This window comes from Amblyomma maculatum, chromosome 2, assembly GCF_055883805.1.
Source record: "Amblyomma maculatum isolate TAMU_Amacu chromosome 2, ASM5588380v1, whole genome shotgun sequence".
In the NCBI taxonomy this organism is placed as follows: Eukaryota; Metazoa; Arthropoda; class Arachnida; order Ixodida; family Ixodidae; genus Amblyomma; species Amblyomma maculatum.
Window position 1 is genome coordinate 209,854,948 of NC_139345.1, and position 27,038 is coordinate 209,881,985.

General features: G+C 47.1%; 1 protein-coding gene and 1 long non-coding RNA gene across 2 annotated transcripts in view; both read right to left on the minus strand.

Annotated features, from left to right (window-relative positions):
* LOC146201203 (uncharacterized) overlaps nucleotides 1–27,038 on the minus strand; it is a 72,396-nt gene that overhangs the window by 20,891 nt on the left and 24,467 nt on the right. The gene's annotated exons all lie outside the window — the stretch shown is intronic.
* LOC146201204 (uncharacterized) lies at nucleotides 1,119–6,827 on the minus strand. The gene is made up of 2 exons (XM_084591797.1): nucleotides 4,493–6,827; nucleotides 1,119–1,147 (listed from the first exon to the last, which is right to left on the minus strand). Exons 1-2 carry the CDS (start codon nucleotides 6,144–6,146, stop codon nucleotides 1,119–1,121), a joined length of 1,683 nt encoding a protein of 560 aa, XP_084447923.1. The 5' UTR covers nucleotides 6,147–6,827.

Consider the following 27,038-nt stretch of genomic DNA (forward strand, 5'->3'; position numbering starts at 1 on the left):
AGGTACAATGGGTCAAAAGGAAAGGTGCTGCTATGTTCGCCAGCAATATTTATTACATGAATTTATGCAAATATCTCAACTCGGTCCAGGGGGATCTTTGACAATCGTAGCATATCAGAGGTGATTTTTTTTATAGTTTAGAGATATTTATCTGAAGACCTGTCGTAGCTACGCCGGTGTGGTCTGTGCAGGTCAATTGTGCAGCGCGGAAAGCATTGTGTCGTAATTGAGCATAATTAAAGCAAAATTTAATAAATAAATTTAAGTAATATTTATTTTGATTTAGGGGCAACATTTACTTGCGGAGTGAAGGCCGCCAGCATAGAGATGAGCTTAGTTTTTCAATTTTCTTAACCACCAGTACAGTTGAACTCATTGGACGGCGAAGATGCGCACTTGAATGCTCGTTGACTTGGGTTTCCAACATTTCGTGTTTATAAATTGCGTTCCTGCGCTTAATATTTTTGCCGAAATCACGAAATCAGAACATTGTCTACAACATCAACTGCGCAGCAGCGTCTGTCTTACCTGCATAATAAATTGAGACGCCGCCATTTCATACACAAGCACTGCGGAAAGCCTGCTCAACGAGCTTTCAGATGCAGATTTCTTGCGTTAGATATTTCGAGCCGCACTGCTGAGTAGAAAAAAATAATTGGAATGCTAACCTTCGATTTTGACAGCCTTCAATGCCGAAATATTTTTTTCGATAAAATAGAAAATAAAATTGGTTAGCCTTTGTGGCTAATTATTCATGTAATCTCTAGACACTTCGAATTAGAGTCCAGTACCACACACCGCACGACTTACCTCAAAGATGTTTTAAAATAAAAATCTGCAAGCGGTAAACAAATAGCACAGTAGGCATTCTATAAAGCTCATTGCCTTCCTATTGACGTTACTGTTTCTCAGCTCGTTTGCAATGCAGAGCAGTTGTCGGTCAATCTAAATTTTTTATCTAATCAAGGTGTGTAGGTATAGGTGGACGAAAGCTTATTGGAATTTTTCAAACTTTCGGCAAGTCGAAGTTTATAGACATTCTATAGACGTTAGCAGTAAGAGTGTGTCTGAATATTGTCAATTGGAACTTTATGAAGTGTCTGTATGTGTAACTCAACTCAAAGTGCAGCTTCTGTCGACGTATAGCCTGAAAGTCGGCGGGAAGACAGTTACAAGTTCTCACTGCTAATGTATTTGCACAATCGAGAGGAAATACTCTGTGCTGCCGTTTGCTGGACGACTACAGGCTAGGATGTCTTTGTAGTTAGCGTGGAAAGCAACACCTGCACCCCAGGTGATGGTTTTGATATCTACAGACGGGAAATGAGTCGGCCAGCATGGGATTCTTCTGAATTACTATTACCACACCATTTACATCGTGACATAACCAGCAACCTTTGCCCACGCACTGTGAAACAAACCTCCTGGTATATACGATCAATAAGAGTACCTCAGACCACATTCACTATTCCCGGCACAAAACACGACCGAAAGCACACTGATTTTGGGTTGTGTTCACGTGTAACCTTGTCATCACCTTGCAATTCTTTTATAAAAAAGCATTTAAATATCCAGGAAGCGCAGCTTGTTGGGCCAGTTAGCGTATCGCTACTGAAAATGCTTATGGTAAAGAAACAGGAAAAAATGTGTTGACAAGGAGTAGCACACAGGAAAACGCTAGAACCACGATTGAATTTTACTCGGCGAATTTCCCCAAACAGAACCAGGCGAACATGCACGTGTAAAAGATATTTTGAGCGTGTATCAAACCAACGTTACTAGAAACAGCTTCAGTTTAAAAACTCCGAAGCGCCGCGTGGCGCCGCCGCTGCCTTTCGCGGTGAGTGGCGCTGCAGTCGAACTAAGCTTCACCGCACCGGCGTTTTTTGCCGTCGGCTTCAGGCGTGTTTTCAGCCGCGCGCTCGCAAGTTCAAAGCGCTGACTTGACGCCGCGCAACCTAGCGGCTCCGGAAACATGATTGGTTTAGTATTCCTATTTCCTTGACTAATATATTTCTTTCATGCAGGCGTGGTGTGCTAAGTTGCCACTAATAACTGCAGCGAAGAGGATAGGAAACGAACAAGAGCACTGCGCAGGCCTGATTTTCCGACCCGGACCGATCGTTTGAAGATCGAGACTAGTCCGGGATCATTGCTCCAGGCGTGGGCCCGGCCAGGGCCCACGCTGACATGAAGCAGACCCGAACCGGCCCTTGCCCAGGCCCGGCAGTCAGTCTGAGCGGATTTCTTAAAAAATGTACTGTTATGGCGAAAGAAGAAATGCTTAACGCTTTTTTATTCCATAATAAAGGATTTAGTCCTTATTTACATGCAGCAATACATAAAAGAGTCAATATTTCAAATAACGCCTTACGAAACCAAGCGCGTAGAAGAAAAAAATTTCATAAGGTTGCATGAAGTATTCCTTTGTTATCGTAAGAACGCGAGACTTACTACCAAAGCTCTTATCTGGGCTAGTTGGTTGCGGGATTTGGATATAGCTGCAATCATGCGAGCAACTGGCCACTTTCTGTATGCACCTTCCACGTTGTTGTGCCGGTGGGGTTATCACACAGTAGCCCACCGTCAACAGGGTTGTGCCAGTGGATCCTGCAACTGCCACCAATGTTGTGCCGGTGGGGTTATCACACAGTAGCCCACCGTCAACAGGGTTGTGCCAAGGATCCTGCAACTGCCACCAATGTTGTGCCGGTGGGGTTATCACACAGTAGCCCACCGTCAACAGGGTTGTGCCAAGGAGTTGGTAATGCAGCGCTCGTCACCCGTTTCGTGAACGAGGGCTGTCAGCTCCCTGGGCGGTAGCGATGAATCCGAGTCGGCGTTGGTGAGATGAAGAAAAGGCTTTATACACTATTTACATGTATTTACACAACAAGATCGGCTCTGGGGCCGAAAGCTAACATAGCCATACGCGACTCGCGCAGCGACGGCCGGGGAGATTCCGCCGCGTCCGCACTGTCAGGGGGCGAACTGCTCCCGATGGACGCTCGTGACGAACTCACACTCGGAGTCTCGAACGGAAGCACTTGAGACTCCGTTGCCGAGAACCGTTGACGCTCAAAATGGTCCAATCCGATGGCAGCACTTTCGCAGGTCCAATGGGAGAGCTTGCTGCGCTCTCGCTTCAAATATGCCGCGGGGCGAGAAGGGGTTCACCGTCAGGGCCATGGCGCGCCGTGCTGTCTGGACGTTCAGCGCATGTTAAAACACGTCGCTTCTGTCCCTTTGGTACGGCTCGCCTCCAGTGCATTGGTGCTTTGCAGAGAAGTATCCAAAGTTTGTGAAGGAGGCGTTCGCCGAAGAAGTTTGGCGTCCGGCTGAATTTCTAGGCGGCTTTGGCCAGGCACAACAGCACCCCCGCCATCAGACAATGCGCCGGGAAGACGAGCTGCTCGCATGTGGCTCGGATGCCGGGCGCGCTCGTTCGCCAGGTTCCTCCAAGCTCACGTACAGTGTCCGGGCGCCAGGTAGCCTCACGTGCCTCGGGTTCCACTCGCCAGGTCAGGATCTCTGCCGACAGCCTTGTTGCCGGGGCACGCCGATCAACTTCGCTCGGGTCGCTCCGATGCCCTTGCCACTCGCCACTGGTAACGGTAGACTTTTCTGCGGCTTGCAAAACTGACCGAGAACAGGCAACACCCAGCACAAGCAAGTACCCTCGGTCACCTGTCAAACACCAGACCGAGGCAAAATTTCAAATTCAATTAGCTAAATTGTTGTCCCCTTTTTGCTCCCACTAGAACAAGAGACAAGTGTATAGGATGCAGTACACAAGGTTCAAACAACAATTTTGCACATTAACGATACTACATTAAATAGCAAAGAAGATTAATAATCAGTAAAGGAAAAGAGTCTCCTTGAAATCACTTGGGCCGTAAAGCACAACTGAGGAAGTAAGGAGGTCAATCAATTTTTCCCAGTCTGCCTAGAGCATTACCGTTAGCGACGAAACGCTCGTCGAAGGTAGCTATGTTATGAATGCATGACTCAAAGCATCTGAGTTCGCATTGTGCTGCTCTCTTCCGCAAGCGGCAGAATGCGTAGCAGTATTCGGGCGGTTTGGCTCTCCTCCCTCCGCTACAGCCTCGGCTGTCCATTTCTCTACGAGACCTTTCTTTCCACTTTGTGCGTGAAAAAACAGACGAGCCCAAGTTGCTCGCTTCGCTGAACGATCTGTCTCGTTCCTTACGCTTGGCGCACCAATCGCGCATTTTCTCAGCACGGGTGCATTTGCGCCGATGGGATCGCCGCTTCTTTTCCTTTCGCGATTGTTTGCGTTTTCTTACCTTCCGATGAAAGCATTCTTTCATGCACCTGCCTTTCCGCTCTTTTCGGCGGCGGCACTTGAGTTTTTGCTTTCTTTCTTTTGGTGCCAGCTCTTTCAAGCTGCCGGTAACCGGAGCGGGTATGGCGCCGACATCGTCGGAGTGCGGCGCCGCGCCTGCATCGCGGCCAGCAGCGCATGACTCACTGCCAGCAGCGCATGACTCACTGCCAGTCGCGTCCGAACAAGCCTCGCTGACGCCAACCTCCGAGCTAGGCATATCCTCTGCAGGCTCGCCACTCAAGTTACACTGATCGTCCGGTGTGCCGCAGCGCGGTTCGCTCACCGATGCAAGATCAAGTTGCCTCGACAGATTTCGCGCTTTGGATCGCGTGAGGGCCATGTACGCCACGTCGGCAAAGAATGATTTGCCCTGTTCCTTTAGAAGCTGCTCAGAGCTGTTGGAGAAGAGGTAGGGAAATTGCTCCGGGAGGGCGGTAGACACAGCGGCTTCTGTGTTTAGTTTACCAAATTCTCCTTCAATGGTGACCATCGCAATCGGTAGACAGACGCTCTGCTGCTCGGCCACTTGCTGTATCCAAGCGCATTCTCCCGTAAACTCACTCGGGGATACCAAAGACTGGTGGACAACGTCCATAGTTGCTGCCGAGTCCCTAAGTGCTCTGCATTTTTTTTCGTTTACCTTAATGTCCTGCATATATGGCTCCAACAGACGCAGGTTTTTGTCTGTTTCCTGAATGGTCGCCAACACAACTCTCTGTTTGCAGTACGCTGCAAGGTGCCCTTCCCTTTTGCAGTTATAGCATTTCAACGGTTTGCGTTTTTCAAAAGGACGTGTCGCATCGTTGCCCTGTTTGGGAACATCATTAGCCCTCTGAGACTCATTCTGCCCCTCCCTTACAGTTTCCTTTGTAAGAGACGAGTCTTTACAAAACTCACGACGAGTGAATGGCTTCCGTTCGTCGGGCCTCCTCGGAAAGCCATCTTTTCTGTCAGTTTTCTCTACGCGCACTGCCTTGTTGTGTAAGCTTCGGCGGGCGTAATATTCTTCCGCTAATTCTGCTGCCTTGTTTAGCTTAACCTCCGTTAGCTTATCTAGCAACCAGAGCCTGACATCATCATCGATACAACGGTAGAATTGCTCTAATGCGATGCATTCCACGAGCTTATCGCGATCGTTGTAAACCTCTTCGCCCTTGAGCCACTCAACTAGGTCGGCCTTCAGACGGAACGCGAAGTCAACATGCGACTCCTTACCCTTATGAGCATACCGGAACCTCTGCCGGAAGGCTTCGGGCGACAATTTGTACTTCCGCAGTAGTGCCTCCTTGACATCACTGTAGCTTTCGAAAGCCTCTTTCGACAGGCACGTGATTACGTCAGATGCCTCCCCGGGAAGCAAAGCCAACAAATTCTGTGCCCAGAGGGATGGCTCGATGTCATTCCGTTCGCACACATGCTCAAATTTCACGAGGAATTTAGCCATATCCTCGCCAATGGCAAAAGGCGGTAGTTGATCACGGATTTTGGGACTGTTAGAAAGGACTGTCGCAGAAGCTAAGCTAGGTGCTGGCGAGCGGTTGTGGAGCTCCAACTCTATCCTTTTAAGCTCCAGCTGTATCTTCGCCTCACGCTCCCGCATTTCTTTCTCGAGACGTTCCTTCTCCTCCTCTTTCTCGCGACGTTCACTGACATCAGCCCAGGCCTCTGCGGCTTCCTCAACCGTGACTTCTTCTGCCTGCATGATCTCAAGAATTTCCTTTTTTCTTTTTGTTGAGCCCAAATCGATGCCCAACTCATCACAAATTTGGAGAAGTTCTTTGACCTTGTAACTCTCCATCTTTTACACCGGCCTCTTGTTGATTGCCTTTTTAGAATAGTGTACTATACGTTCGCTATCTCGCTCCTAGCAAGAGATGCGCAAGCCTTTCTCACACTGATTCCCCTCTTAGCATCCCCTGGTTTTCAAAACACTTCCTGTAGGCTTGAAACACGCAAGGTTAACACAGTGCTACGCTCAGCCTTTCTCTAAGCTACCCTGTGTGTTAGAGAAGTCTGGCGTTTGAGGGAAACTTTAGGTACTCACCGCGCCGAGGTGCCTGACGCCGGTCAATCCCACCGCTGCCACCAATGTTGTGCCGGTGGGGTTATCACACAGTAGCCCACCGTCAACAGGGTTGTGCCAGTGGATCCTGCAACTGCCACCAATGTTGTGCCGGTGGGGTTATCACACAGTAGCCCACCGTCAACAGGGTTGTGCCAAGGATCCTGCAACTGCCACCAATGTTGTGCCGGTGGGGTTATCACACAGTAGCCCACCGTCAACAGGGTTGTGCCAAGGAGTTGGTAATGCAGCGCTCGTCACCCGTTTCGTGAACGAGGGCTGTCAGCTCCCTGGGCGGTAGCGATGAATCCGAGTCGGCGTTGGTGAGATGAAGAAAAGGCTTTATACACTATTTACATGTATTTACACAACAAGATCGGCTCTGGGGCCGAAAGCTAACATAGCCATACGCGACTGTTCTCGCGCAGCGACGGCCGGGGAGATTCCGCCGCGTCCGCACTGTCAGGGGGCGAACTGCTCCCGATGGACGCTCGTGACGAACTCACACTCGGAGTCTCGAACGGAAGCACTTGAGACTCCGTTGCCGAGAACCGTTGACGCTCAAAATGGTCCAATCCGATGGCAGCACTTTCGCAGGGCCAATGGGAGAGCTTGCTGCGCTCTCGCTTCAAATATGCCGCGGGGCGAGAAGGGGTTCACCGTCAGGGCCACGGCGCGCCGTGCTGTCTGGACGTTCAGCGCATGTTAAAACACGTCGCTTCTGTCCCTTTGGTACGGCTCGCCTCCAGTGCATTGGTGCTTTGCAGAGAAGTATCCAAAGTTTGTGAAGGAGGCGTTCGCCGAAGAAGTTTGGCGTCCGGCTGAATTTCTAGGCGGCTTTGGCCAGGCACAACAACGTGCTCTAGCCTCCAAGTTCAAAGCGAGATTGTGATAAATTTATCAATAATACTGTATGTGCTGAATTGCTGAATTATTGCTTGTAGATATGCTGTTTACGATTTTGTTTTCTTTTGGTCATGACTGCATTTCATGTGCGATTTTTCAGTTTATTACTATGGGCGTACTTTTGATGTATAGCCAACCCACTCTTTAGCCTTGGAATATACTGATGGTATATTTAAAATAAATAAATAATACTGCTTAAATGTTTCGTAATCACAAATCAAGATTTAATGTTTGAGTGCTATAGAACAGGAATTTTAAATATTGCTGCTTATTAGCAATTAGTTCTTGGGGCATATAATTTGCTCAATCCCACAGGCTGTCCCGGGCAACTATGCCTCAAGAACCTGTAATAGCAAAGCGCAGGAGAAGAAAAAAAAAACTACAGATTCTTGTAAGCATCCAATGCCGCACTCCGCATCCCTATGGAGACTAAAAGCAAAATACCTGTTTATTGTGAATGTATTTGTGTTTGAATACCCGGATATTCCTATTGCTGTGCGCGCTTATTCAATGTCGTTTATCGAAGCGTAAAGGTGTCATTTATTTTTTCCGAGGAGGGGGTTGGGGGGAGGGGGGGGGGCGTAGGCTGATGCAGAGAAAGGCTATCTTTAAAAAGATGGTTGCCTGCAGAGCTTATCAGGCTTCAAATGGCCAGTCACTAAGTAAACACAAACACAAAATCGAGAAGATACAAGAGTGCCTTCTGCTAAAGCCAACGGAGTGTGCTCACCAAGGAGGCTTTATAGTTCTATACATCCATCTTGGGGCTCACTGATAGCTGAAAATTCCCACTTTTGTAGGCGCGTGGTCCTATAAACGACGCTTATGTCATGCATTGCAGCGGTCCATGAGATTTATATCGTAGTAGAGCGCGCTGCAGGATTTGGAGGTTTTTCGTTTTAACTCTTTCGTTTGTGTCGTTGAACAGGCGTGCGCGCCCAAAGTAACTTGGGCAAACCAATACTGCTGAATAAAATTGGTCTACAATTGAGCTTTTCCTTATTCGGCGTTAAAAAATGTACATTTAGTGGTTCATTCATAAACCACTTGAACGATTTTAATGCCACTATTCTTTCATCTCCGAAAGAGGTCTACACAGCTAACTCTAGCCTGGCCTGGGTCCGCAACTTCAAGTTTTAGCCCGGCCCGGGCCCGAAAAACAATCTTTTTTAGGCTCGGCCCGAGCCCATCTAGTGTTCTAAAAGGAACCACCTACATCCAGCCTACAGATTCATTTTTAAAGCGTGCGTATGTCCGTGGGTCCTTTTCGTGCTTGGGGGTCCTTATATCGTGATAATAAGCGCGGTCAGTCAATGGACGACTAAACCGAGCGCTCAAAGACTCGCCCACGCTGACTGGGCCCGTTACATTCCGACAATTTAAAAAAAAAAAAAAAAGAAGCAGTGCGCAGTGTGAAGAACTTAGCCCGACAACTTAAGACGTACGCGGCGCGGTCGCCTGCGTTTGTCTACGGTTCCATACCTTTCCAAGTTACCGCGCTTTCTGTTCACAGCAAAATGCAACACCAACTTGCCTGGCAGCATGTGTAGTGCAATCAGTAGTGCAATCGTACTCGATGCAAGCTGTCCAAAGATATGTGATTTGATGCTGCAGCGTAACGTTCGCATTTAATCACAATTCATATCATTACGATAATCGATCAGAAGTGCAGTTATACTAGTGATAAGCTATCTAACGATATAGGATTTGATGCTGCAGCATGAAGGTATATATTTTATTCACGGATGAGTAATTAATGGCAACTAAAAAAGTCCTACATTTAATTCAGTGAAAGTATATTTTACAAAGCAATCCAACTATATATTACCTAGAGATGTAGCATTCAATGCAGTCACAATTAACTAATTAAAGGTTAACAACGGAGAACTACAATTAGTCGAGTGCAGTCATGTCAACATAAGCTACACAGCCACTGCGAACACATCTTGTATACAAATTCCGTATACGGCGGGTTAGAAACAAGTCAAGCTACGCATTAAAATTGCCCATTGATGAATACGCATGCACGCTCATCCTATTTCAAATTACTTAGGCAAATTGCACGATCGGCAGTTCCTCATGCCGCTATTGATTCTTCACTATTCCAATTGCCAAATGTGGCTGGAAAAAAATTGCAAAGCCGGCTCTCGAAGATTTTTTACACATAGACAACTTGTCTTAATTAAAGCATGCGCACAATACTAGTTTCTTAAAAGCAGGCACGTGGCGTTTGATTGTTCGCACAAATTGCGCAAAATGTACCAGAAAAGTTTGGTCTTCCCTTTTGGCGAAAACCTGACAAACATCCCACGCGTGGGCTGCTGCACCTGAAGAATGGCTGCTTTCAAGGTTCTACATTAGTTCATAACCGTTTTATGAAGGTTTCAGCTATTGAAAAAAAAAAAAACATCGCTTTATTACTTCAGACAAATTAATTCGGAAATGCTGCACTTCGCCCAACGCGCCCCAGATTTCACTGCAACCCCAAGGTGTCAGTCAGGAGCCGGCTTCGACCGCCACGCCACCTACCCCGGGAAGCCGCCGGTCGCCGCCCACGATTTACAGCGGAGGCGGGGAGTTTTCAAACTGAAGCTGGTTCTATTACCATTGTACCAAACTGCTTAGGCCGTATGAAGCAGAAATTTGCCACAGTAGACGCAGGGCCGGATTATCCATGGTTTAAGGGGTTCAAATGAACCGGGCCCTGCGTCCCAGGGGCCTTCCGATAGGTAAAAAAAATTTAGGATTTCGAGGTTTTGTCTGAAAAACAGTAAAATTATTTTCTTCCTGAATTCCATGGTTAAAATTTAAGCTTACGGATTGCAATATAGAAGGGTTTAAAAGATATTCGTCGCATTCGGCGCAGTGCAAATTTTGTGGCCAGAAGGCAAACTTATACTATATAGTATAGGCTTGTCAACAAAATACCAATATTGACATAATACATCAGCCAACGTGGGAAGGCTGGGAGGCGGCCCTGTCCAGCTCGGACCTCGAGGAACAACGAGCCCTCGTCGAAAGAGCACGGAAAGCGGCTTTTACCAACGGTGTCCCGGACTAGGGACCCGACCAGACTTCCTTTAAACTAAGCCAATGTCAATAAATGTTTTCATCGTCGCATCATAAGCATAATCCTGAAGCCAGCCTCATATTTCGCCACTGAAAGTAAAAAACCTTTGCACTCGCCTAAATAGGCGAAAAAAATATATGTAGTTTTAGCTGGTTCTAAATGGTTTAAGTTGGTTTCAGCTGCATGGTCCAAGGCTCCATATGCCTACCGGCTGGAAGGCAGCGGATCCATCAAGTGGTACCAAATGGTTCTGGCTGGTTTTCAGTGGAGAATCAGCTCGCGCCAGTGGGTAAACCAACTGACCTCTGTCATTACTGCTGTTGAGGTCAGTTATGTATTTTATTATTATGAGCGTAAGCAGTGAAAGCTGCGATAAAGCAATATATTTTTAGGTAGAGATTCTGGCTGCCCATAGCTGGCAGCCGCCTCAATAATTTGTCGTTGCTATGAGCGGAGACGCGAGATCTAAGAATATTTTTGTACAATTCAATATGTAAACAAGAAAATAAACTTCTTGTATGAAACCACTGACGCCAACTGTGCGGCACTAAGAAAAGCGACCAAATAATAGAAAAAACTTACAATAAGAATAAATCCGATCCCATTATTTCGACCTGCGCGAACTAAGTCAGCCGCGCTTAGGTTCTTCGAGAAGCTGGATGGTATTTCCAGTAAAAAGGTTTAGATGCGCCGCTTTATTATCTGTATGTATTGATGCTTAAAAAGAAGTATTAAAACCCTTGCGCTCCACTACAGACGTCGCAGTTTATTATTTTAGTAGCCAAAGATAAACAAGAATCAAAGCATTGCTATCGAAACCGAAACTAAAACAGAGCCAAGCACGTGCCTAACATCTCGGAGGACGAAAATAGCGGTCTGACCAGCCGCTCCTTAGGGCGCTGGAGGCAGTGTAGTAGTAAAGTCCCTCAATAATTTTCAAGTATGGAAAGGCTTTGATCCAGCCGATGACGCCAGCGCATGGCTCATCCGTGACACGTGACTCTATGCCGCCATGAAAGTTCCCACGCGCCGGGCGGAGAGCGCGCGATGACAAAGCGGATGGCTATCGCAGTTTCGCCTGCTCTGCTTACACGCCGCAACCTTTTCGTTCTCGTCGAACTTATCTCATTTTCTGCTCTTTAGCCCTGAGTGATATCAGAACATGCACAGTGCTTTGATAAACTCGTTCCGAAAGGGACGAAATACCTTGCTGTTGTGCGGTTGGGGACCGAAACCGGACGGAGGATGGCAAGAACCTATTCTGCATCCCTCGCGGGAAACAGAACCTGACCAGAAGATAAGTGTGGCGGCATAGAAACGGACGGAAAGACTTTGGCCCTTCGTTAACTGCACCACTATGCGAGGATTATGTGGTTATTTTATTATTTATTCAAAAGGAAGGGAAAGGTGTTTGCAAGCCCTGGTATCTGCTATCTGATTTCCGAAGCACTTAAACTGGGGCGGCGGGAATAATGGGATAGTGAGGAAGCCGTAGACGAAGTCGAACTGGTGAGCAATAGGGAGAAAGGACAGGGCAGGTAAAAAAATAAAAAAATTCGAGGACATTTTGGCGACTAAAGCGATGAAAGGCGAAAGCCTGAGTGCTGCATTCTGCTATGCGATTTTACCGGGTGGGCGGCACTAATGAGTAATTAATTAATTAATGACGCAGCTGTCGCTGATTATAAATTATAAATTATTAAGTCAGTCAATAGTAATCATTCAATAAGACATTGACTAATTAGACATTAATTAGTAAGTGGTATAGATAGTCAAATGGCCGTTTAAGGCAACGCTAATTATCAATTACTTATTTAGGCAACTGTTATAATTTAGTAATTATTATTGATTTGTATTTATCCAGTAGTCATTTATTAGTTATTAGTTTGTACAATTGGTTATTGCTTGTCATATGGCCGTATAAGGCAACAAAAATTATTAATTAATTTATTGCACAAGTGTCACTAATTTGTAATTATAAATTGATTTGTCATCAGTTATAACTACTTATTAGGCACTATTTATTAATAATACCTGTCCAGGAATTAGCACTAAGTAATTGATTATTTATACACTAATTAGTATTTAAGCGTTGATTGGCATATGACTATAAGGGATGCATTCGCGCATACTGTAGTCAAGGGTGCGCAGCATTAATTAGAAATTAATTAACTCAGTATGCAACTGTCACTGTTTAGTAATTAGTAATAACAATCATCATAATCATCATCAGCCTGACTATAACCACTCCAGGGCGAAGGACTCTCCCATATTTCTCCACTTAACCCGGTTTTGTGCCAGCTGTATCCACTTGAACCCTGCGAACTTTTTAACCTCATCCGCCCACCTAACTTTCTGCCGCCCCCTGCTACGCTTTCCTTCCCTTGAAATCCAGTTTGTTACCCTAAGCGACCATCGGTTATCCTCTCTTCGTACTACATGTCCTGCCCACACCCATTTCTTCTTCTTAATTTCCACTAGAATGTCGGTAACTTCAGTTATTTCTCTGACCCACTCGGCACGCTTCCTATCTCTTAATGTTACCATTTTTCGTTCCGTAGCCCTCTGTGTTGTCCTCAACTTAAGTAGAGCTCTCTTGCTTAGCCCCATAGATGAGTACAGGTAAGATGCAACTGTGGTATACTTTCCCCTTGAGCGATACCGGTAAGCTGCTAGTCATAATCTGCGAGTGCTTGCCAAATGCACTCCATCCCAATCTTATTCTTCTTATTTCCTTTTCATTGCCTGGATCTGTGGTTACTACCTGTCCTAAATAGACATATTCGCCTGCTACTTGCAGTACTTCCCTACCTAACGTGAACTGGTGTTCCTTCCCGAGGCTGTTGAACATTACCTTAGTCTTCTGCATATTGATTTTCAAGCCTGCCTTTCTACTTTTCCTGTCTAGGTAATCAATCATTATTTGGAGTTCATCCCTCGAGTTGCTTAGCAAGGCAATGTCCACAGCAAATTGTAGGTTAGTGAGGTATTCTCCATCTACCCTTATCCCTAACTGCTCCCATTCCAAGTCTCTGAATACTTCCTCTAAGCAAGCTGTGAATAGTACTGGGGAGATTGTGTCTCCTTGCCTAACATCTTTCTTTATGGAAATTTTGTTACTTTCTTTCTGCAGAACTATGGTTGCTGTGCAGCCACTATATATATCTTCCAGCACTTTCACGTACGGCTCGTCCACTCCCTGATTTCGCAATGCCTGCATCACCGCCGAGGTTTCAACTGAGTCAAATGCTTTTTCGTAATCAATGAATGCTATATATAAGGTCTTGGTATATTCCAAGCATTTTTCGATCACCTGATTGATGGTATGGATATGATCGATAGTAGAATACCGTTTCCGAAAACCTGCTTGATCATTTGCTTGATTGCAGCCTAAAGTTGTCCTGATTCTATTAGCGATTACCTTAGTAAATACCTTATACGTAACAGACAGTAAGCTAATTGGTCTGTAATTTTTAAGGTCCTTAGAGTCCCTTTTCTTATGAATGAGGATAATGTTTGCATTCTTCCATGGTTCCGGTACCGTCGATGACACCAGGCACGGCGTATACAGTGTCACCAGTTATTCTAGCACGATATCCCCCCCCCCCCCCGCCCTTCAGCAAATCTGTAGTTATCTTATCATCTCCAACTGATTTCCCATTTTTCATAGTTTCTAATACTTTCTTGACCTCGTCCTTCGTCCTGACGGTCCTGACTACTGTTGCGATCTGAATAGAACTACTCGGCTACTTTTACTATGTTGTCCATATTCCTTATGTCGTTGCCCGCCTTGTCCCTAATCGCATAGATCTGGTTTTTACCTACGCCCAGTTTCTTCTTCACCGCCTTAATGCTTCCCCCGTTCTTTACAGCATACTCAATTTTCTCCATGTCATACTTTCTTATATCGGCCACCTTGCGCTTATTGATTAGCTTTGATATCTCGGCCAATTCGATCCGGTCTGTTGGATTGAAAGCTTTCATACTCTGGTATTTCTTAATCAAATCTTGCGTCTTCTTACACAGCTTACCGGTATCCTCTCTAACTATCCCACTGCCTACTTCTACAGCACCCTCAGTAATCATATCTCTGAAGTTATTGTTCATTGCTTCTAGAGTAATGTCGCCATCCTCAGTTAGACCTGAATATCTATTCTGTAGCGAGATTCTGAACTCTTCTGCCCTCCCTCTCACCACTAATTCGTTGATGGACTTTTTTCTTACTCATCTGTCGTGTTCCTTCTTCAGATTTCAGCTAATTCGGAACCTTACCATCTTGTGGTCACTGCATCGTACTTTCCCGATTACCTCTACATCTTGCATAATGGCGGGGGTGAACACATTATGAAGTCAATTTCATTTTTAGTCTCCCCGTTAGGACTTTTCCATGTCCATTTCCGGTTCTTCCGTTTGCTGAAGAAGGTATTCATGATTCTTAAGTTACTGCGCTCTGCAAATTCAACTAGTAACTCCCCCCTGCTATTGCTAGAACCAATGCCATAGTCACCTACTGCCTGGTCTCCTGCCTGCTTTTTCCCTACCTTGGAATTGAAGTCGCCCATTAGTACAGTATACTGCGTCTTTACTTTTCGCATTGCCGATTTACATCTTCGTAGAAGCTTTCTACCGCCTGGTCATCATAAATACATGTAGGTGCATAGGCCCGTACAACCTTCAGTTTATACCGCTTATTAAGCATAATTACGATGCCTTACGATTAAGAGACTTCTGATGCGCGTACAAGAAGGGAGTGAGAAGTTTGGGCTTAAACTGAACATTAAAAAGACGAAGATAATGGCGTCTTGCCCTATCAAGTCCTGGAGCATCAATGGACAAGAAGTGGAAGCAGTGACAGATTTTCTGTTCTTGGGCGCCAAGATTACCTCGGAAGGAGACTGCAGCCATGAAATTAGGAGACGCCTGCTTCTGGGAAAGAGAGAAATGGTTAGCCTTGACCGCCTAGTAAAGAGCAGAGACATTAGTCTGTCAACCAAGATCCGTATAACCCGTGCTATGGTCTTTCCAGTTGTGATGTATGGATGCGAGAGTTGGACTTTGAAAAAGGCTGACCGCCGAAGAATTGACGCGTTTGAATTGTGGTGCTGGCGATAGACTCTTAAGAGTTCCTTGGACTGCCAGAAGATCAAATCAGTCGATATTGTCAACCATAAACCCTGACTGCTCATTGGAGGGTCAAATTCTAAAGTTAAAGCTCAGCTACTTTGGTCATCTGATGAGAAGAGAGGAGTCGCTGGAGAAAGATTTGATGTTGGGAAAGGTTGAGGGTCGCCGGAGAAGGGGTAGGCAGCGAACGCGATGGTTAGATGGCATTCTCGAGGCATTGCAGAGGAAGCTATGTGATGTTAAGAAGATAGTGAGAGAGCGGAAAGCGTGGCGTGACATGGTCCATAGGGTCACGAAGAGTCGGACACGGCTGAACGCCTGAACTGAACTGAACGATGACTGCCACCCTCTCATTAATACTATAGATTTCATCTATATTACCCGCTATATACTTGTTGACAAGGAAACCTACTCCTAGTTGTCGCCTCTCCGGTAAACCTCGATAACACAGTACATGCCCACCCTCCAGTACAGTATATGCCTCATTCATCCTTTTAACCTCACTAAGCCCTATAACATTCCGTTTCATACCCTCTCGTTCCTCTAACAGCACTGCTAAACTAGCTTCACTAGCTAGGGTTCTAGCCTTAAACGTTGTCAGGGTCAGTTTCCAATGATGGCCTGTCCAGCGGAGCCAGAAGTTAGCACCCCCTGCTGCGTCACAGGTCTGACCGCCGCCGTGGTCAGTTGTTCCGCAGTCGCTGGCAACATTACTAGACTAGGTTCAGTTTTCAAAGTTCTGTGCTTGCATGGACCCGCCACGATTCTCTCGTTGAGTGGCGCTGCCATCGCACTTTGGTCGGTCAACGCGACGTGGCCGGTGCAGCGTCACGTTGTTGTGGCTAGCTTGTCGTTGTGTGCGGATGCGTGTTTCTGCTGTCTCGCTACTTTGTGCGACCGTCGTACGCGTTTTTCATTCAGCGAACGGCTAACGAATGATGCCGGCGTGCTTCGTGCCTGGCTGCACCAGCGGCTATGCAACTGATACGAACAAATCAGCCCGACATCTCTTCTCCCAGCGACGAGACGCTTCGCTCTGCATGGAACAGGGCCATCCCACGCGCCGACAAAGAGCTCTCTGTCAAGTCTAAGGTATGCGACATACAACATCCTCAAAAACTATGTACACGTGATCAATGGGAATGTTGTGGAAACGCCGCGGGGCAAGTGGAGCCTGGTTGAAACTGCTGTCCCGAAGGTTTTCCGAAACCTTCCTTCCTACCTATCCAAGCCCCCTCAGAAGAAGCGGAAAAGAAGGGAAAGCGCTCGGAAGACTTCTCAGTGTGTTGCACGTGGTCTCGGAGATAAAGATGGTGGCTTGAACAAGGAAGGGAATGAGCTCGATCCAGACACCGGTTCTGCCATTATTGAAGAGCTCACATTGAATGATATGGAGCGTTTTGAGCTGCCAACTTCGTGGCAGAGGATTACCCTCGGAGACGGCAATGGTGTCCTCATTGCATTTTTCACAGTCAGCTTGGATAACAGGGTTCCACAAATAGAAAAATGCGTTTGCATAGATGACGAAAAGCTGGCTACAGCAAGTGCCTGCGGGCGCGCAGCAAAGGCGTACATGCGTATCAGCATCACCACTGCTGAAGACTTGCAAAAACTGATAACCACCGTTGATAGACTGCATGTTTGCAAAGGACAAGATGCACATGGAAGCAGCTCCTGCACATTTCGTAAGTCCAAAGTCCTCTCATTGCAGGCAACTTGCGCGTTCTGCCATACCCAGAAAAAAGCGCATCCAAGGAGATGCATCTAGAAAGAAGGAACGGCAAGCGCGAAGGCAAAATAACTTTAAAAATCTCAAGAAGAAGGCAATGAGGGCAGCAGCAGCAAGAACTGCTTTTGTAGACAATATAAAGAAGTTAAAAGGGCAGTTGTCAGCGAAAGATTCAGTGCAGTTGAAAGAAGCACTTGGATCGCTGCCACCAATAAGCAGCTGGCTTTCGAAACATCCCTAAAGCAAGTGCAAGCAAAATGCCCTCAAGGGATGCGGTACACAAGGATGTGGGTGATGAACTGCCAGCTACTTCGCATTGCAAGTACCAAAGCATATGTCTTGTTGCGCAGCATGAAGCTGCTCCACTTCCCACCAGCAGCCGGCTCAATCAGATAGTTTCAGGCGTACCTTGTGAGTACGGCTACAATGCAGTTGCTCTTGAAACGATTCGCACTTCCTTCAAGCACAGGCCTGCTGTGCAGAGATGTGGAACACTTGTGCTTGATTAAATTAAACTAAAAGAGTCGGTAGACTTCAACAAGTCACCCTATAAGTTTGATGGATTTATCGACTTTGCGACTCCAGCAGTGCAAAGCGGAGTCATATTTGCCGACCATGCTTTAGTTATTATGTTTATCCCTCTGTTTCCTAAATGGGTGAAGCCAGTGGCTAGTTTTGCCACAAGAGGTGCGGCTGCTGGATTTGTATTTGCTAAGCTGGTTCTCGAAAGCGTTCTGCAGCTCGAACGTCACAGTGCATCAATTGTAGCTGTGGTCAGTGATGGTGCCGGGAACCATAGATCAATGTGGACCCAGGTTGGAGTTTCAGGCAAGCTTGACAGTTCACAAAACTCCCCATCCTACCCTCGAAGACGGACATTTTCTTCACTTTCCCTGTGATGTACCGCATATAATGAAGTGCGTGAGGGACCATCTTCTGTCACATACATATGCGAAGGTAATATTCAGTATAACTTCTAGACATTTAGGTGCATAATTATTTTGCAGTGCATTTTTAAAGTTGTTTTCCCCTATTTGTTTCCAGGTGGGCTCTGACTGCATCAATTATAAACATTATCAGCAGTTTTATGAAACTGAGAAAAAGGTAAAAGTGAAAGTTGTCCCTAAGCTTGCAGCTTCCCATGTCAACCCAGGAAAATTGGAGAAGACGAATGTGCGACTTGCAACACAGGTATGCTGCTCTTGCCTCTAAGCATTTTTTTAATGCTGTAATTTACAGGAGATAATGCTGTAATTTACAGAAGAATCTTTCATAATATTTACTCACCAAATGCTTTAGTACAATTTTGTGTTGAATTTTATTTCAGCTCTTCAGCAGGAGTGCTGCCATTGGGCTAAAGTTCTACAGAGAACAACGTGAACCGGGGTTTGAAGGGACGGAGGGCACTGAGAAGTTCACCCTTATGATGAACGAGCTGTTTGATGCCCTGAATGCTAAGTGTCCTGTTGAAGGCACTTCGCAGACACTCACCAAAGATAAAAGTGAGAACTTTCTTATGGCCATTTTAGAAAAACTTAAGGTGCATGGAGACTGAAGCTATCTTCTAGCATGTTTTTGTGTTTTTGCTACCAAAAGTTCTCATGCGGAAGACACAGGAATATAATTTCCTTGAATACATTGCCATTAGAGCGAGTATAAGCGTTATGCAATGTTTTTCTTCTTTTGCTAGGTCATCAGAGACTTCCTTGACATTCTAAACACAACGGAGATAAAGAGCATCAGAGAGAAGACGAAACTGTTCGCATCACAGCAAACAACTGAGTCGCTTCGTGTGACCCTTCTGTCTTTTCTGGACATCATCACTCTTCTGCATAAGGAAGTTGTGTACGTGCTCACAGCAAAGCTGAATCAAGACCCTCTGGAGGTGGGTGACTGTACTGAATTTTTCTTATGCAGCTCTAACTCTTTGCATCAAATTTTAAAACTCTGTACTCTCTTTTCAGCGTTTCTTTGGAGTCGTGAGGAGCTTTGGTGGTGATGAAGACCATCCAACAATTACACATTTTAGTCAGATATTCAGACTTCTTAGCTTGTACTAACCACTAAAGATGGCAAGAAAGGGGAATTGCTCTGGTGATGCAGAACCCGTGTTTGTCTCTGTTGAGGAGAGCCTTGACACAGGCAAGTTGGCAGCTTTTTCTGAGAAGCAGGCCCGGCAAGAAAGGCTGGCTGACGTTCTCCAAAAGGTTCACCTAAGGGAGCATGTACCTCATGATGAATTCCAGCACAACTACAATCGGCCTGTCGCGAGAGATGATGTCCTATATTACCTTGCTGGATACGTTGTAAAAAAATCAAAGAAATTCTCCACCTGCACTGACTGTCTCGCTACTCTTGTGGGATCCGGGCATGTTCCACCAGCAGCAATCCTGACTGAAATGCGGTCATATGTGCCTGGTGCACTGCAGCAGCCGTCAAGTGCCCTGACCTGCTTGCTGGGGGGAAATGAGCGCGTCATTGAAGAAAAGACAAGATCCAAGGAAGTGTTTGGGGACTGTTACGTTCCTCCACCGACAAGTGGGACAGCTGACGCGGCCACCGCATAGCAACAGGCAGAACCGCGAGCGGATCGGCCATTTCGACGCCGTTCATCGGCCGCGCAACGCTTCCTCCCACGGGCAGGTCTCAACGTGAACCGGCCACGCGCCAAATGTGTGTGCGTGCGTGTGTGTGCGAACACCGGCCAAGCCCGGAACTCGAGGGAGAGTGCGCCGCCCTCGCCCGTCTGCAGGAGGTCGAGGAAATGCGGTCGGACCACCTGCGATTGGGTCATCCCATCTTGCCCAGACTTGCCGGGCTCTCCATTTCCTGTGAGGGTTTTCCCTTTCCCTGTGAACTGGAAAACCTATAAAAAGCAGCGGCCGATTCCGCTGAGACAGAGACTACTTTGACGCGCCGTTGGCACGACGCTAAACACCAGCTGTGTGAGAGTGTCTGTAATCTCTCCGGGTCAGCATCTCTGCCCGTTTCTTCATGTTGTTGCAATAAACGTTGTTTCGTTAGAAGACGCCTCGTCTTTTCTGGGACAGTTGATGCCGTCCGCCGTCCACGGAGCCGCCATGCCAACGCTGACGAGGGGCGCGCACGCGACCTAAACCTAATAGCTGGTGGCAGCGGTACGATACCACAGGCACGCGACCCAAACCTAACAATTGGTGAACAGCGGTGGGACGACGATGACCAAGCCGTAACCGTGGTCGGGGGGACGAGTCAGATGAGCCAGGCGATACCGTCGTCCAACAACTGGTGAACAGCGGAGGGACGAGGACGACCAAGCAGTGACCGTGGTCGGTGAAACGAGCCAGGCCTGACCGAGGTGCAACATCTGGTGGGAAGAGCGATGTCCGAGGCGTGACCCGTGCAACAAGCAGCTCAGTGGAAAGGCGGGAGCAGTGCAACGAGCCCTGTGTGATGACTGGTTGCCTGCAGCGGAACGACTGCGTTGGGTTCTTGGCTGCGAGGTTTGGTGAGTGCGGGACTTTCTTCTACTAAGTTTTGCCAGGCTTTTGTTAAGTAGAGAACAGAGCTGGTAATTGTGTTGTCGTTGTTGCTGGGTTAATTGCAGCAAGGCAATAGTGGGCAGTAGAGAAGGCAGCACTCGGAACAGCCATGGATTTGGATTTGAAGTCGTTGCGCAAACCGAAATTGCTGGAGCTTGCGAAGGAGTTGTGTCTGGATTTGTCAGACAAACTCAGAAAACCGGAAGTGTTAAAGGCTATTCTTGAGTTGAAAGCTGAAGATGACGAGCTTTTGGAATGCCTTAAGGTCATTGAAGAACGTAAGGAAAGGCTAGAGAAAGAGGAACGTGATCGTGAACGTAAAGAACATCACGAGAAAGAGATGCGTGAACACAGGGAACGTCACGAGAAAGAGGACGCCCGCGTAAGGAAACTGATGCAGCTGGAGATATCAGCACATAGAATGAGCGTGGAAAGTATTAAAGCTTGCAATGCCATTCAGTGTAACGGTTCAATACCGCGAGATGGTCCGCCACCGTTCCTCATTGCCGAGGATATGGCAGATTATTGGCAGACTTCGAGAGTGTCTGTAGAAGTAAACGCTTCGAGCGAGATAGTTGGGCGCAGAAGTTGGTAGCTCTTCTTTCCGCTGAAGCGTCGGAAGAAATCAAGCGATTGGTTGGCGACCGCTTGAAAAATTACGATGCACTAAAAGAGTCATTGCTGATACGATATCGGATAACGCCTCAGGATCTTCGGAAAAGATATGAGAGCGAGAAACATCGTAACACGCCGTACTTTGATTTGGCGTATCAGTTGAAACCGCTGTAAGCGAATGGCTAGACAGTGCGGAAGTTCCGGAGCAAATCGAACTTGCACCGGAGTGTGAGAAACAGCTTGGGGAAGCGGCCGAGCAATGTGACCGCAGTAGCGAGCCGACCGAGCCTCGAACAGAAGAGTATCCTGTTACCTGGTCGAGCCACTAGCTGAGACGGTTAGCACAGGCTTAATCGGCGAGAAGTCCGAAGGGACGCCGTTAAGCGAGGTGAACTGCATGCAGACCCAAGTAGCTGTAGGATATACAGTTCCATCAAACAAGTGTGGGGAACTATCAATAACTGAACCGCTTCTCGAGATAAAAGCAGAAGCTTGTGTAGAGCGCGACGGAGATGAAAATGAGCTAGGAGAGGAGAAACTTTCAGTTTCCGAAATCAGCTGTGTCGTAGAGCAGGGCACGCAGAAAAACGAAGTGCCGATCAGCGAAACTGCGCAGCCCGCGAGTTGTGATGAGCCAGGGCAGACCGACGAGGAGTGCGCGTACGCTGTAGAGAGCGAGACTTGCGAAGGCGACAGTGAGCGACCAGAGCAGAGTCAGAATCGTTCGAGCCCCGATACCACGCTATGTTGTATTCGCGAAAACAACCCCAGTGCGAACGCGGACGTAGCACCTATGGCCCTCACACAATCCGAAGCGCCCCAGCTGTCGCAGGAGCTCGATCCTGCTCCGGCTAGCTCTGAGCGAGGCGACGCACTGATTGGCGAGCCGCCAGAGCAAATGCCTGGAAGGGGGACTGACACGACTGAAGTCAGCCGTTGTTGTCGTTCGGACTTGACTGAAAGTGAGTCCTGCGCTGCTGGCCGCGATGCATACGCGGCACCACACTTTGACCAATCAGACGACACCGGTGTCCTACTAGCTCCGGTTACCGCTAGCTTGCTAGAGCTCGCGCCGAAAGAAAGTAGGACTAGCGTATTCAAGTGCTGCCGCCGGAAAACGCGGAAAGGCAGGCACGAGAAAGATTGCTGCCGTCGTAAGGAGAGCAAGCTCAAACGGTTGCAACAAGAAAGCAGAAAGCCTGTGTTCCAGTGCTGCCGCAGAAAAAAGCGGAAAGGCAGGCGCGAGAAAGAATGGAGCAAGTTGAAGCTATCCCAAAGGCACAAATGCGCCCGTGCCCAGAAAATTCGTGACTGGTGCGCAACCCGTAAGGAGAGGAATAAATTGTTCAGAAAAGTGAGTGATTCATCCTCATGTGGTTCTTTGCACAGAAACAGGAAGGTACGGTTGTTCCGTGAATCGGACAGCCGAAGCTTTAGTGAAAAGGGTGATCTCAAAGGTAACGCCGATGGCTTAAGTCGGAGCCCCTAACGTGAGAAGAAACCTCAATTTTCACTTGGTGTTTTTCTTCCTGACATAGGATTTTGAACAGATTGCATTGTATTATTTTTGTTTGAGAATGGTGTTTTTGAAAGCGCGACTTTCAAATTTGTGGACGCGTTCCAAGTGCTGCTGAGCTGCCCTTTAATATAGATGGGGGCATAAGAGTGGAATAGTCTGGCATAACTTAGTGAAGATTGTGCCGTGCTTGCTGCGGTTGAGTTTTTAGCGTGGTTGTGACGTTGTGGGTTGTCAGAAATCTCTCCTGAAGACAAGTTGCAGAGTGCCTTGGAAACCGGACTTGCCAATGACTTCTTCAGGCTGACTGGCTCAAGAGAAGCAGTCGGACGACCCCGGCTAGCAGCAATATCCTGATCCCTCCGGACAGCGGATGCAGACCCCTGCCCTTCGGGATCTCCCTTCCCCGGCGGGGCAGTCTGTTACGTTTCTCCACCGACAAGTGGGACAGCTGACGCGGCCACCGAATAGCAGCAGGCAGAACCGCGAGCGGATAGGCCATTTCGACGCCGTTCATCGGACGCGCAACGCTTCCTCCCGCGGGCAAGTCTCAACGTGAACCTGCCACGCGCCAACTGTGTGTACGTGCGTGCGTGTGCGAACGCCGGCCAAGCCCGGAGCTCGAGGGAGAGTGCGCCGCCCTCGCCCGTCTGCAGGAGGTCGAGGAGATGCGGTCGGACCACCTGCGATTGAGTCATCCGATTTTGCCCAGACTTGCCGGGCTCTCTATTTCCTGTGAGGGTTTTCCCTTTCCCTGTGAACTGGAAAACCTATAAAAAGCAGCGGCGGATTCCGCTGAGACAGAGACTACTTTGACGCGTCGTTGGCACGACACTAGACACCAGCTGTGTGAGAGCGTCTGTAATCTCTCCGGGTCAGCATCTCTGCCCGTTTCTTCATGATTTTGCAGTAAAGGTTCTTTCGTTAGAAGACGCCTCGTCTTTGCTGGGACCGTTGATGCCGTCCGCCGTCCACGGAGCCGCCAGGCCAACGCTACCGAGGGGCGCGCACGCGACCCGAACCTAATAGCTGGTGGCAGCGGTACGATACCACAGGCACGCGACCCAAACCTAACAGGACCTTTTTTGGGCCATTGTGGAAAAACTTGGCCAAGACACCCTTGTGCGTGTTGGATGCTGTGTGCACTTGGAAGAGTTTACTGCCCGCATTATCAAATTTTATTTGGTGACACGAATACATTTTTATGCACGGTTCATTCAGCCAGAGCGTGCCTTGAATGTCCAGATAGAGTGCTCGCAAGCGTACTAAGCTCATTGAGGTGTGAATATTGCTCCTGTGGTTATTGCACTTTTACAATTAACAGCAGTGCTAGCTCCACTTGTTTTTTTTTTCAACAAAAAATAAACTGCTAAAGTACACAGTGTAAACCTGCCTTTTAGATTTCTAACAAGACATATATTAAATGCTGCCTTGGATTTATTCCCATTATTTTAAAAGAACAAGTGCATCGGTTGGCCTGCAGATTGATACTTGAATTCTTCCGTGGATTATTTGCATTTTCCTGTAAAGCACTGTCAACCGCGGCTGACAAACGTGTCGCGCGTTTTCAAGCCAATTAATGCTAAAATACTGTAGAATGTTCTATCGCGATGAAGAGTTTAGGGGAAGCGACTGTGCAGAAAATATTTCGAAAGAATCGTGAAACCCAGTAGTCTATAACATTTTTTTTGCCCCGGGAACAGGCGTCCCATTAACGTTGGGTCACGATAGTACTCCTGCTGAACTGAAAGGCAACGAACGAGCTTTCAAAAGCAGCTTTGGCGTGTGAAGGGCGGTGACAAAATGTAATGGGAATCTTGATCATGACACTAATCTACACACTCGAAATCGAAAACCAGGAACAGCTGATGAGCGCACGCCAAGCTGCACAACAGCATTTTCAGAGCTCATTGCAGTTTTTTAGTCAACCTCCTAACCGCGAGGCTTTGCAAATATTTAAAAAGGATACCGTTATGATAACGTTTGTCGTGTTCGTAAGCTAGTACGTCCAATGAACTGAGCGCCCTCGCCAACGCAGAGCTGTACCCACGTAGAGCTGCCTGCTGCGCTACCGCCATCTGGCGGCGAGCCAAGAAATGGAGGCGCCCGCGATACACGGCGCCTGTGGAGAGTTCGACAACTGAACCTAGTCTAGTAACGTTGACCGCTGGTGACTGAGGGCCGGGGTTTTATAGAGCTAATCATAAGAGGTTTTGCGGCCAATTACGGCACCAGGGTGGCCAACTCCTGTTCTAATCAGTGATCAGTAATTAAGAAATTATTAATGATTTACTGCGCAACTAGCAATAATGCGTATTTAATAATTAACTAGTCATTAATTATTAAAAATTTATTGGTTGGCATATGGCCATGTAAGGCACCCATTCGCGCATATTGTGGTGGTGCTCTGTGATTTCATTAGGTAGTGCCCCTCCTCTCTACCCCCAATGCCTGTGTGCTAAGTTTGGAATGTCTTGTACAAAGGCTGATGTGCAAAATAAATGGTCTTTTTTTGTACTGCTGTAACTGTGTGGAAGTTATATGTTCTTACACTTTTTTTACTTATTTAAATGTCAGTGTCAGCACTATTTTATATTCTTTTGCTCACTTGAAAGAATCTTCTAATTTTTATTTTATGGAAAAATTTTATTTAATGTATTTTATGCACTGCATATGCGAACAAATCCTCCATTACTCTGCTTTTAAAAACAAACAATGCATAGCCACTGCTACTGTCCATCACATAAAATATATATTCATATATCAAAGCATATTACACACAGCTGTGAAATCTTTGCTCACAAGTTTCTTACGCTCGGATATGAAGCAAAATGTTTCAGTAAGTGGCGATGTTTCTTTACACAAAACAGAACTGCAAACTTACATATGAGAAGCGCCAGATGGAATGAATAAATTTGCAGTGAAGCAAAGTGCACTCATAACTGCATGCAATCGCCGGCGCGTCGTGTAAGATCTAATTATTAAGAGGCTTTTAATTGAGCACTGCACGGAGTCGCAAAGGCAGACTGAAAATGCATGACACATCAATACGCGTGATGATTCAAGCTTACGGGGCGACATCACTCAGTCCTTAATTATTATAGCGCTGAAGAAACACCACAGGAAGAAAGACACAAAAGGACAGAAGCGCAGTCCATGCCACCACCAGCTTGCACCAGCTCGCAGCAAATAAGCACAATGGACACGCTAGTTATCGCATAATAACTACACTTCACACTCAGCGGCAAGAGCACTGCTGACGCATTCGCTTCCATACACGCATACACGACTTATTTACTTTCCGTGAGGATCGCACACTCAGTACTTTCAGCGTGCGTAATGCCGCAAGTGTTTAGGTCCGGGCGACTGTCAGCCTTTTTATTTTTTGCAGGCACCATACAACCAAACCGCTATACGTATCCTACATCGTTACAAGGAAAAAAAAAAAAGAAGCCACAGCGCAAACGCAAATAACCGCAAGCAAGCACCGAGACTCGGGTGGCACGAAACGCCACGGGAAACGCGTCTCGTGTCGTCTTCGGCTCCGACTTCTTGTCCACTGTCAAGAGCGTCAACTCTTATGAAAATCCAGTAAATCAACACTCTACTCTCTTTTTATTTATACGCGACTAGTTTTTATGCGGTAGCTTTTATTGCCTCGCATGTGGCGATATGTTTTCCACTAAAGAATGCCGCGATTTAACACGGGCGTCGTCTGCTCCAGGATCCTTCTAGGTGGCGCGCGCGGCAGTTGTCGCTACCTTAAAAATTATAAAGGGACCTTATGTAGTAGTAGTGACAAAACAAATCGCCAAAGAATAAAATCATCTTGTAAAAAAAAGGAAGCAAGGAAGAATGAAAATCCAACAGAGAAGGACACAGATAACCAAAAGCAGGAACCAACAGTTGGGAGGGAGATAGAGAATGCCCAGGGATTCCAGCATGAGCAGGTCCAGGCGAGATATCATGGAACATGTAAAGAGTGATAAGCGAGTGTTAGTTGGAGACTTCCCAGGGATGACAATGAGGGCAGTGCTGAAAGAGAGTAAACATAGGCTGTTAAAAAATTCCGCTGAGTGCAATATGGTGATAGTAGCCGCGGGCTAAACGATGTCCTAAATGGTGAGGCTGCAAGAGGGGTGGAAAG

Bases quoted from the DNA above. Each gene is read 5' to 3' on its own strand.
- LOC146201204 (XM_084591797.1), bottom strand. From the start codon at position 6,146: ATGGAGAGTTACAAGGTCAAAGAACTTCTCCAAATTTGTGATGAGTTG. The intron at 1,148-4,492 runs GTGAGTCATGCG...GCCGACTTTCAG, and splicing joins TGAGTCATGCGCTGCTGGCA to GCTATACGTCGACAGAAGCT.